The sequence below is a fragment of the Pristiophorus japonicus genome, chromosome 1 (assembly GCF_044704955.1).
Source record: "Pristiophorus japonicus isolate sPriJap1 chromosome 1, sPriJap1.hap1, whole genome shotgun sequence".
NCBI classification, from domain to species: Eukaryota; Metazoa; Chordata; class Chondrichthyes; family Pristiophoridae; genus Pristiophorus; species Pristiophorus japonicus.
The window spans coordinates 519,381,856-519,393,948 of record NC_091977.1 but is presented as its reverse complement, the minus strand read 5'-3'; the positions used below and the strand labels follow the sequence as shown (position 1 = coordinate 519,393,948).

General features: G+C 45.9%; 1 protein-coding gene across 1 annotated transcript in view; it reads left to right on the top strand.

Moving 5' to 3' along the window:
• The window catches only part of LOC139260488 (piezo-type mechanosensitive ion channel component 2-like), an 851,737-nt gene that overhangs the window by 704,954 nt on the left and 134,690 nt on the right, over window positions 1-12,093 (top strand). Inside the window, exons 28-29 of the mRNA XM_070877017.1 lie at window positions 2,224-2,467; window positions 4,254-4,347. Of these exons, the coding sequence (XP_070733118.1) occupies window positions 2,224-2,467; window positions 4,254-4,347 (338 nt within the window). The remainder of the gene's footprint in view (window positions 1-2,223; window positions 2,468-4,253; window positions 4,348-12,093) is intronic.

The window sequence follows — 12,093 nt, the reverse complement described above, 5'->3', positions numbered from 1 at the left end:
AAATTAACAGTCACTTGGACAAGTGTGGATTAATTGAGGGAAGCCAGCATGGATTTGTTGAAGACAAATTGTGATAAACTAACTTGATTGAATATTTTGATAAGGTAACAAAGAGGGTTGATGAGGGCAATGCGGTAGATGTGGTGTACATGGATTTCCAAATGGCATTTGATTAAGTGCCACATAGTTGGCTTGCCAGCAAAGTTGAAGCCCATGGAATAAAAGGGATAGTGGCAGCATAGATATGAAATTGGCTGTGACACGAAATAGAGAGTAGTGGTGAACGGTTGTTTTTCGGACTGGAGAAAGGTATACAGTGGTATTCGCCAGGAGTTGGTACTAGGACCACTGCTTTTCTTGATATATATTAATGGCATTGTCATGGGTGTACAGGACACTATTTCAAAATTTACAGATAACACAAAACATGGAAGTATAGTGAACAGTGAGGAGGACAGGGTTAGACTGCAAGAGGACATAGACAGGCTGGTGGAATGGGTGGACACGTGGCAGATGAAATTTAATGGAAAAAAGTGCAAAGTGATACATTTTGATGGGAAGAACGAGGAGAGGCAATGCGAACCAAAGGGTACAATTCTAAAGGGGGTGCAGGAACAGAGAGGCCTGGGGGTACATGTGCACAAATCATTGAAGGTGGCAGGGCAGGTTGAGAAAGCGGTTAAAAAAAGCATACATCGTCCTGGGCTTTATAAATAGTGGCATGGGTACAAAAACAAGGAAGTTATAAATAAAATACTGGTTCGGCCACAACTGAAGAATTGTACCCAATTCTAGGCACTACACTTTGGGAAGGAAGTGAAGGCCTTAGAGAGGGTGCAGAAAAGATTACAAGAATGGTTCCAGGAATGAGGAAATACAATTACGTGGATAGACTGGAGAAGCTGGGGTTGTTGTGCTTAGAGCAGAAAAGATTGAGAGGTGATTTGATAGAGGTGCTCAAAATTATGAAGGGTTTAGACAGAGAAGATAGGGATAAGGGGCCGAAATTGCCCCCGACCAAAAAGTAGGTGCACTCACCGATTGTTAGATTGGACTAATATTCACCTCTTTGTTTTGTATTTCCGGTCGGGACGGTGTTGAAGGGCGGTAGTGCCCTTAGAGCGGTTCGGCTGTCGCTCCGAGTCATCAGCCTCACGCTGATGGTGTCACAACGTCCCTCCCCTTCAGTTAAAGGGGAGGGCCGCTGCCAGCTCTGCAATAAGTTTAGCTAGGCCTACTGAGCCACCAGGGAGCGGAGGGGGTGGGGGGTGAGGGGGGGGGGGGGGAGCGGTACCCAAGAAGGGTGCCGGTGTGCCCATTGACGGCCCAGCCGAACCCATGGCCACCTTTGTCGGGCCGATCTGGCAGTCGGCCAACAATTAAAATAAGATGGCGACTGCGGCAACTCGCCCTCGCCTTTCAGGGCGGCCGTGCCGCCCAGCCACACACAAGTTTCCGCCGGGGAAAGCTGTCGGGGGCACCGACCGATGGTGGCGCCGTTCCTGCGGGGCAATTTCCCTCGCAGGGCGGAAAGCGATCGCCACCTGTCGGAAGGGGGTCATTGCGTGCCCGACGGGGCGGCAGAACGGGCGGCACAGAAACCCGTTGCCGCCGCTCCTGGCCCAGAGATAATTTAGGACAGATCGACCCATCCGTCTGCCCTGGGTCAGTGAGGCCTATCCGCTCTATTACCGCCTCTTAGAGGCAGTAATGGACCTTAAGGAGAGGGGAAATTTCGGTCCCAAACTGTTCCTATTGGCGGAAGGGTCGAGAACCAGAGGACACAGATTTAAGGTGATTGGCAGAAGATCCAAAGGCGACACAAGAAAAAACGTTTTTACGCAGCGAGTGGTTTTGATCTGGAATGCACTGCCTGAAATGGTGTTGGAGGCAGATTCAATCATGGCTTTCAAAAGGGAATTGGATAAGTATCCGAAGTAAAAAGATTTGCAGGGCTACGGGGAAAGGGCAGGGGATTGGGACCAGCTGAATTGCTCTTGAAGAGAGCCGGCACGGGCTCGACAGGCCTCCTACTGTGCTGTAACAATTCTAACATTCTGTAATTCTAAGCCATTAGATGTTGCAATAGGGGCACTGTCAACTGCTGTGGAAGAATGAGCTTGGTGAGCTACGATCAAGTTGAGCTGCTTGGCTTCCCTCATCTGGTCTGATATTTATAATCTCATAATTGATATCTCAATCTTTTCTTTTCTCCAAACACAGATCCTACTTGGACATGATAAAAGTCATTGGATTCAGTTACCTATTTTGGTTCGTGCTTACGATCATCTTCATCACAGGAACCACACGAATCAGCATCTTCTGCATGGGTTACCTGGTTGCCTGTTTTTATTTCCTACTTTTTGGTGGACAGCTTTTACTAAAGCCTATTAAAATAATCCTGCAATACTGGGACTGTCTTATTGCCTACAATGTATTTGTGATCACAATGAAGAATATTCTATCTGTAAGTACTTAATGATAAAAGCAAAAAGTTTTACAGGCTCAAAGGGATGCTGAAGAGCATTTTTATTTTGCTGTTGAAACATATACGATTGTCATTATTGTTATGTGAATACCATTGGCTATCTCAACAACTGAACGAGCACAAGTTTAGATAGGATTGATAAGATTTGGACACTTTTCATTTACAGTGCAGTATATGTATTGAGTTTGGATAATAATGTTGTATAGGGTCAGATTTGAGACCCATTCCAATAACATTGGTGTGTAACAATTCCTGACATTTACTTAGACTCGACTAATTCATTGTAATATTAGATAATGGACAATAATGACAAGGATATGCTGAAACATGTAACATTAATCCAATAACTTATTTAGAGTAATAAATTCCATGCTGTAATGGGAAGACACTCTTGCAAAGAGCATGTGGCCCCAATATACCTGGCCCCCACTTCCTTCGAGTGTGGCTCTACACTGAGAGGGCAGGATTGCCAGCTTACCTTTATAATTCCACACACCTACGGGGGTCAGAGCTGCTGCTGTTGGAGATGTGGCGGCAACCCCATTTGCCGGGTTTTTGCAGCCCTTCGGCTAAATTTATTGCCTATCCCTAGTTACCCTTGAGAAGGCCTTCTAGAACCACTGCAGTCCGTGTGGTGAAGATGTTCACCCGGTGTTGTTAGGTAGGGAGCTCCAGGGTTTTAACCCAGCGACGATAAAGGAACAATGATATATGTTCAAGTCAGGATGGTGTGTGACATAGGGGGGAACTTGGAGGAGGTGGTGTTCCCATGCACCTGCTTTGGTTGTCCTTCTAGGTGGTGGAGGTTGCGGATTTGAGAGGTGGTGTCAAAGCGTTGCTGCAGTGCGTCCTGTGGATACGACACACAGCAGCTACGGTCGGCACTGTACAAGTAGAAGTTATTGTTGTAATGCCATAATGTTCACATAGTTATTACGAGCCAAGTCACCCAAACTCATTCTGTAGCTAGCCTAGAAGCCTCTGGACCAATTGTCCACTGGCAGAAGGGCTGGCAACCAGAGGACACAGATTTAAGATAATTGGCAAAAGACCCAGAGGGGTAACGAGGAGACATTTTTTTTATTCAGCGAGTTGTTATGACCTGGACTGCACTGACTGAAAGGGCTGTGGAAGCAGTTTCAATAGTATTTTTCAAAATGGAATTAGATATATCCTTGAAAAGGAGAAATTTGCAGGGCTATGGGGAAAGAACAGGGGAGTGGGCCTAATTGGATAGCTCTTTCGAAGAGCCGTCACTTGCACAATGGATTGAATGGCCTCCTTCTGTGCTATATGGTTCCATGATCAAATTGATGAAATGCACTGTATAGTGATGTCATTGAGGACTATAGGCTTGTCAAGTGGTCAACATTTCACCAACCACTTTTTTCCCCGTAAGTTATGTTTACTGCAGCCCTCTCTCTTGTTTGAAATCCCTGAAATTCTCCCCGATGTCCCCCTCCCAAATGGTTGCACCTCTGATCTGGTATATTCATGTTAGAAAATAAATCGTGCCATGAAATTGTATTTCACGAGGGTTAGTTATCAACAAGGACTAAATATGGGCACTAAAAATGCAATACACAGAAATTAAACAATGTGTTATGTTAATCAAATCTTCATCTGTTTAGTTGATACTGTCTAATAATATATTTAAAGGTGTTGGAACTATTTCATACTTATCTAAGTAACAAAACTAAAGAAATAAATCAACATTACTTTTTGTTCATTACAATGTATACATGAATGTGTGCTTCTATTACAGATAGGAGCATGTGCCTACATCAATTCTTTACTTACAAAGAGCTGTTGGATAATCCAAACATTTGGTCTCGTCTGCACTGTTAAGGGTTATGACCGTAAGTAATGTTTTTAGCTTTTTATTATACAAAAAAATGTGCACCAAAGACATATAAAAGGTTTTGGATGTTAATTCTCTACCATAAACCAGACAAATTTAAAATAAATATTTCCAATGAATCTTATATTATCATTTAGAATTCTGCTCTGTCATGCATATTATTTACAAACACTCGCAAAGTGCCCCATAATTGCATGTAGAATCTTATAAATTTACTTCTAAATTATATAAAATGGATGGGGATGTATGGGATTATTAAGTGAATAGTTACAATTTCTAGACAGGAGTAGGTCATTGACAAATTTACCCTGCCCAATTATCTTCCAATTAACTAACCCTGATGCATTGCTAAATCTAATAACTGAATCCTAGGGTACGGTAGCACAGTGGTTATGGGACTGGACTAGTAATCCAGAGGCTTGGACTAAAGATGCAGATGGATTTTTAGAACAATCCAGTAGTTTCATGGTCACCATTACTGATGGCGGCGTTAAAAAAAATAATAATCTGGTTTACTAATGTCCTATATATGACTCCAGACCCAAGGCCATGTGATTGACTCTTAACTGCCCTCTGAAATGGCCTAACAAGCCACTCAGTTGTACCAAACTGCTCCAAAAAAGTATCACCACACAAGCTGCACCGCCACTTTCTCAAGGGCAAATACAGATGGACAATAATTACTGGCCTTGACAACTATGCCCTCATCCCATGAACTAATATATATATAAAAACATTGCTGACAGGAACTTTACGAGTTGCTTTTTGAACCCCTTCAAATTGCCTTGTTTCAGCACAGTTTCTGGAAGTGCATTTCACATATTTATCTCCCTTATTGAAAATTGTTGCTCCAATTTCCTATTTTCTGTTGTTCTTAATTTGCAATTGAAGTTGAAATTGGTAATGGACCCGGTGCTTGTCACTATTAGATGACGTCTGCTGTATATGCATGCCATGCCGTACCTGACTTGATGTTAATAAGTGCAAAATTGGAAAGAATTTCCATTACATTGTATGGCTATCCCTCACTTAGATGAAAAGGGAAAGTATATGGGCTAAATTTTCCTCACTGCTAATTTTTGGCAGGATGAACGGACAATTTTTTTGTGCCCGATTGCGCCGAAAAAAAAAAGATGCAACTTTCGCCAAAGTAAAATTTCATTTCGGTGCTGCGGTACCCCAAGTTCAATGTGGGGTTGGAGCTCCAAGTGTGTGCCAAAAGGTCTGTGCGCATGTGCCGGGAAAAAAAAAATCACGTTTTCCACGTGATGGATGTGCCCGCGCATCTACATTAAACTTCCTGGTCTGGATCAAGAGCTGGATCAGAGCTGGATCTAGCCATTTAAATTTTAGCTACGAAAGATGGATCCAAGGGAAGGAAAAGGGAAAGGGGGAAAGGCCCAGAGATTTCGAGCAGAAGAAATTGAGGCCCTGGTCGACATCATTGAGAGGAGGCGGGATGTGCTGGAGAACAAAGGAAGAATGGGACAAATGAAACTGAAACCCTCTCTACGAGCAAAACTTTGGGACCAAGTTGCAGAAGAGTTTAATGCAGTGGCCATGACCCCAAGAAGCGGCATGCAGATCAAAAAGAAGTGGCAGGACCTTGGCCAAGCAGTTACTGTAAGTAATATTTTTATTTATACACTGCAATTACATTTGTAAGTGTGACTAATATGTGTGTGTGTGTGTGTGTGTGTGTGTGGCCACCACAGCAAAAGGACCCTCTCTTAAAAAGTTATATTTTCAACTTTGCAGAGGAAGGTGTCACAGATAAACCGAGAAAGGTCAAAAACTGGAGGAGGTGCACCAAGTCGGCTGCAACTAACAGCCGTGGAACAGAGGATCGCTGATGTGATTAAATCTCGCAAGAGAAGATCAACCACCAATGTGGATGCTGGGCCAAGAGAGGGTAAGCCCTGCAAATTGCACAGTCTGGGTTGGCATCATGGTCTTTGAAAAGAGCCTGCGCTGTGTGACCTGTGTACTTATGTCACCCTGTCCCTTTTGTACCCTCCGCTGCTGCTAACCGAACATCTGCTCTGTTGTGTTTTGCAGATGTTGAGCATCAGGAAGAGACAGAAGCTGAAGCAGATGTAGAAGTAGAGCATGATCAGGAAGCCGTCAGTCCAGATATTCTTCATCAAGAGCATGACGAGGATGAGCTGAAGAATGAAGGGCAGCAGGAAGACCCCAATACTGAGATGTTTACATTGGAATTGGAGCCAGTGAACCCCCCTGAGGGCGCCAAGTCCTGTGCTGAGCAATACAACTGATGTGACATTTCATGGTGTACATTCTGAGGCTGGGGGTCCCAGTGGGTTGCAGCAAGTCACACCTGAGAGACGGCCGAGGAGGGTGGAAAGGAGAGCTCAATCTGAAATGCAGGATGCAGGGGACATAGGACAGCTCATGGGAATGAGTGGGGAGGGCAATGAGCTAACGAGATCACTCCTGCACACCATGGGAGAGGTGAGGTTAGAATTAGCAGGACTGCCAGTAGAAGTAGCAACACTGTCTGGAGGAATAGGAACACTATCAGGACAAATGAGGGAGGGGATGTCGGTGATTAGGGAGGGAATGTTGGAGATAACTGCTGCAATAAGTGGATACACCCAAGCTGTCATTGCACAGCAGCAATTGGCAGCATCAACTGCTGACACTCACTTTCCAATCGCCAGACCAACCTCAGGTAGTGTGCTGTGGATTGACCCACAGGCTGAAGAAGCGTCCTGTTAAATATGGAAAAACTCCACAAGACTGAGTACTGTGAGCTATAACTGATGTGATAGTCTCTTTAATACAACTCCAGAGTGCCTAAGTAGCATGGCAGACAACCTTTTATACTCCCTTGCACGAGGTGTGCAGGTGACCCTTGGACCTCCAACAGTTGCGCCCTCTGGTGGCAAGTCTTACACAGTTACAATGTTTACATACATAACATCACTCCCCCCTAAAGTCTTTGATACAAATTATTTACAAGTTGAGAAGATCTGGGGCCCTACACTCCCAGGTTGATTGAGTTCAAACTCTGGCATGGGTGAGTTGGTCGGACCATTGCTGCACTGCGGTGCGGCTTGTCTAACAGGACTGTTGGGAATGGTGGGTTCATCCTCTTCATTGACAGTGAGGTCGATTGCTGGTTGAGTGTGTGCTGGTGGATCGATGATGGTGATGTCCTCTTCAGGTTGTTCCTGGTTGTCGGTGAACCGCAGTTTAGTCTGATGCAAATGCTTTCTGCACGTTTGTCCATTCAATAGTTTGACTATAAACATTCTATTCCCCTCCTTGGCCAAGACAGTGCCAGCGATCCATTTAGGACTATGATCGTAATTAAGGACAAACACAGGGTCTTTAACATCAATGTCATGTGATACAGCCGCGCGATCGTGGTACATGTTTTGCCGGTGACGCCGGGTTTCCACATGATCATTTAGATCCGGGTGGACTAGGGAGAGCCTGGTTTTGAGTACTCTCTTCATTAACAATTCTGCACGGGGAACCCCAGTGAGCGAGTGGGGACGCGTCCGGTAGCTGAGCAGAACCCGAGATAAGCGGGTCTGCAAGGAGCCTTCCGTCACGCGTTTCAAGCTCTGCTTGATGGTTTGGACTGCCTGTTCTGCTTGACTATTGGATGCGGGCTTAAATGGGGCAGACCTGACATGCTTGATGCCTTTGCTGGTCATAAACTCGTTGAATTCCGAGCTGGTGAAACACGGTCCATTGTCACTGACGGGGACGTCGGGCAAGCCATGGGTGACGAACATGGCCCAGAGGCTTTCAATCGTGGCAGTGGATGTGCTGGATGACATGATTACGCATTCAATCCATTTAGAGTAAGCGTCCACTACTAAAAACATCTTTACGAGAAAGGGGCCGGCAAAATATACATGGATCCTGGACCACGGTTTGGAGGATCATGACCACAGACACAATGGAGCCTCCCTTGGTGCATTGTGAGCACGTGTTGCATTGGTGTGCGCAAGACTCAATGCCGGGCCACCAAACATGCGACCTGGCTATAGCCTTCATCATGATTATGCCTGGGTGGGTATTGTGTAGGTCGCGTATAAATGTTTCCCTGCCTTTTTTTGGCAAAACCACGCAATTACCCCATAAGGGACAATCCGACCGGATGGACATTTCATCTTTGCGTCGGTGAAATGGCTTAATTTCATCTTGCATTTCCCCGGGAACGGCTGAACAGCTCCCATTGAGGCCGTAACTTTTTGCAAGTGATCCTGGCTGGTCCTGATCTGGCGAGCAGTGATGGGTGACCCCTCGCTCTCAAGAGGATCTACGACCAGAAGCAAGTCTGCGGGCTGCACCATTTCCACCTCGGTAGTGGGCAATGGTAGCCGACTGAGGGCATCAGCACAGATCTCCGTGCCTGGTCTGTGGCGGATAACATAGTCATAGGCGGACAATGTTAGTGCCCATCTTTGGATGCGGGACGAAGCATTGGTGTTTGTACCTTTGCTTTCTGAAAACAACGAAACGAATGGTTTGTGGTCGGTTTCAAGCTCAAACCGAAGTCCAAATAGGCATTGGTTCATTTTCTTAACCCCATATACACATGCGAACGTCTCTTTTGCGACCATACTGTAGGCTCTTTCAGCCTTAGACAGACTTCTAGATGCGTATGTAACCGGTTGAAGTTTGCCCGATACATTGGTTTGCTGGAACACACAGCCGACCCCGTACGAAGATGCATCACAAGCTAGCACTAATCGTTTACACGGGTCATACAGTATAAGTAACTTATTGGAACAAAGTAAGTTTCTGGCCTTCTCAAAGGCTGTCTCTTGAGATTTACCCCAAACCCAGTCAACACCCTTACGTAGCAACATGTGCAATGTTCCAGAAAAGTGCTTAACCCAAGTAGAAAGTTACCAAAATAGTTGAGGAGTCGCAGGAACGAACGCAGCTCTGTCATATTCTGTGATCTGGGTGCATTCTTGATGGCCTCTGTCTTTGAGTCCGTGAGTCTGATGCACTCTGCCACAATCTTTCTCCCCAAAAATTCGACCTCTCGCGCCAGGAAAACACACTTGGAGTGTTTAGCCTGAGTCCCACTCTGCCTAGTTCACTTAGAACCTCTTCCAGGTTATGCAGGTGTTCAGTGGTGTCACGGCCGGTGTTCAGGATGTCGTCTTAAAGCACAACGGTGCGCGGAACCGATTTCAGCAAACTCTCCATGTTCCTCTGAAGATGGCAGCAGCCGAGCGAATCCCAAAAGGGCACCTGTGGTATATGAACAGTCCTTTGTGTGTGTTGATGCACGTCAATTTTTTCAAAGATTCAGCCAGCTCCTGTGTCATGCAGGCGGAGGTTAGGTCCAACTTGAGCGACTTCCCCCCCCCCGCTAATGTTGCAAACAGTTCATCCGCCTTGGTTACTGGTCTTGTAACGAGACTTGGTTTGATCGTTACCTTGTAGTCTCGCAGATTCTGATCGTGCCTTCGCTTTTCAACACCGGAACAATTGGACTGGCCCACTCGTTGAACTCGACTGGCGATATGGTTCCCTCTCATTGAAGTCTGTGCAGTTCAATCTCGACTTTCTCCCTCATCATATATGGAACCACTCGAGCCTTGTGATGAACGGGCCTTGCATCGGGGACTAGATGGATCTGCACCTTGGCGCCTGTGAAGTTGCCGATGCCTGGTTCAAATAGCGATGGAAACTTGCTCAGCACTTGGGCGCACGAGGCATCATCCACTGAAGATAATGCTTTGATGTCGTCCCAGTTCCATTGAATCTTTCCCAGCCAGCTTCTGCCGAATAGTGTTGGGTCATTGCCTGGTACAATCCACAGTGATAAATCATGCACAGCTCCATCGTACGATACATTAACTGCCGCACTGCCAATGACTGGTATGAGCTCTTTGGTGTAGGTGTGCAGTTTTGTCTGAATTGGGCTCAGTTTGGGCCTTTGTGCCTTGTTGCCCCTTGTTTCTCAAAAGCCTTCTGGCTCATAATTGACTGACTCACCCCCATGTCCAACTCCATTGATACCGGAATACAGTTCACTTTGACTTTCAGCATGATAGGAGGGCTCTTGGTGGTGAGTGTGTGTACCCCATACACTTCTTCCTCGGGTGGAGTTGCCTCTCTTGTTTGTTCTGTGTGATCCGCGCCGGGTCGATCATCCTCTGCTGACTCTGCCACGTGGTGAGTCGCAGCACTCTTGCACATTCGCTGGAGGTGCCCCATTGTTTCACAGCCTTGGCACACGTAGTGCTTGAATCGACATTGATGGGCTTGATGATTACCCCCGCAGCGCCAACATGGTGCTAATGGTTTTGCATTCACGCCCGATGGCAGACTCTGAGTCATCCTAGGTCTTGCAGCTGCAGACGTGTAGACCTTGCCATATGTAGTTCTGCCTGCTAGCGATGTTATTTTATGCACAGTACTTGCTGGTGAGCTTCGATGCTGGGAAGATATCTGCCTGGTATTATCATTTGTGGATATGAATGCCTGGGCTATCGTGATGGCCTTGCTCAGGTCTAGGGATTCGGCGGACAGCAGCTTGTGAAGAATGACCTCGTAACCGATGCCAAGCACAAAAAAGACCCGCAGCATTTCCCCCAAAAATCCAGCAAATTCGCAAGTTCCTGCAAGGCGTCTCAGGTCGGCGACATAACTCACCACGTCCTGGCCCTCAGAGCGGTGGTGCGTGTAGAAGCGATACCTGGCCATTAAGACACTCTTCTTCGGCTTGAGTTGGTTCCGAACCAGCGTACACAACTCTATATATGTCTTCTCCACTGATTTCTCCAGTGCTAGCAGATTCTTGATGAGGCCGTATATTGTGGATCCACATACGGTGAGGAGAATCGCCCTGCGCTTGATCGCTTTATCGTCCCCATCCAGCTTGTTGGCCATGAAGTACTGGTCTAGACGCTCAACAAAGGCTTCCCAATCATCACCCTCTATAAATCTCTCTAAAATACCAACGGCAGCCATGACTGTGTGAAAGTCCATAATCTGTTACTCGTCGCCAATTGTTAAGTATGGAAGAACTCCACAAGACTGAGTACTGTGAGCTAAAACTGATGTGACATGAGTCTCTTTAATAAAACTTCAGAATGCCTGAGCAGCATGGCAGACAACCTTTTATATTCCCTTGCACGAGGAGTGCAGGTGACCCTTGAGCCTCCAACAGTTCCGTCCTCTGGTGGCAAGTCTTACACAGTTACAATGTTTACATACATAACACTTCCGAAGAGGAACCTGGGCCTTCCACAATACTGTCTGCTAGGACTGTCCCTCCCCAACCCCACCAACAACAAATGCGTCTTCGCGCAGAAAACAGAAAAAACCTTAGTTTCGGGACGATGAAGCAGAAGTCTGCGACAACAAGCATGAGTAGGGGTAGAAGCAACAACAGGGGGAAGGGGGTGCACAGCGCTAAGGTCTTTGAATAAGGGGGAGGAGAGATGGCTGCAGCTAGAGTTTGTTTTTTTGTTGCTGCTACTTGTTGTTTTCTTCATTGAAAAGTTTAAAGTTTGATACCATTTTTTTTAATTAAAGTTAAGTACAACTGTACAAATGTTTAATAAACCTAATTATCTTTTAAATAATCCTGCACATTATTTTTTGAGTTAAAGCAGCATAAACCAACATAACATTACGTACATTATTATGTACATTATTTTCTCACACTAACAGGTGCAAAGAGTCAACACTGTCGGGCCGTTTAGCCTTCAGGCAGCAAAGCGATCACGGATTAGCCGCT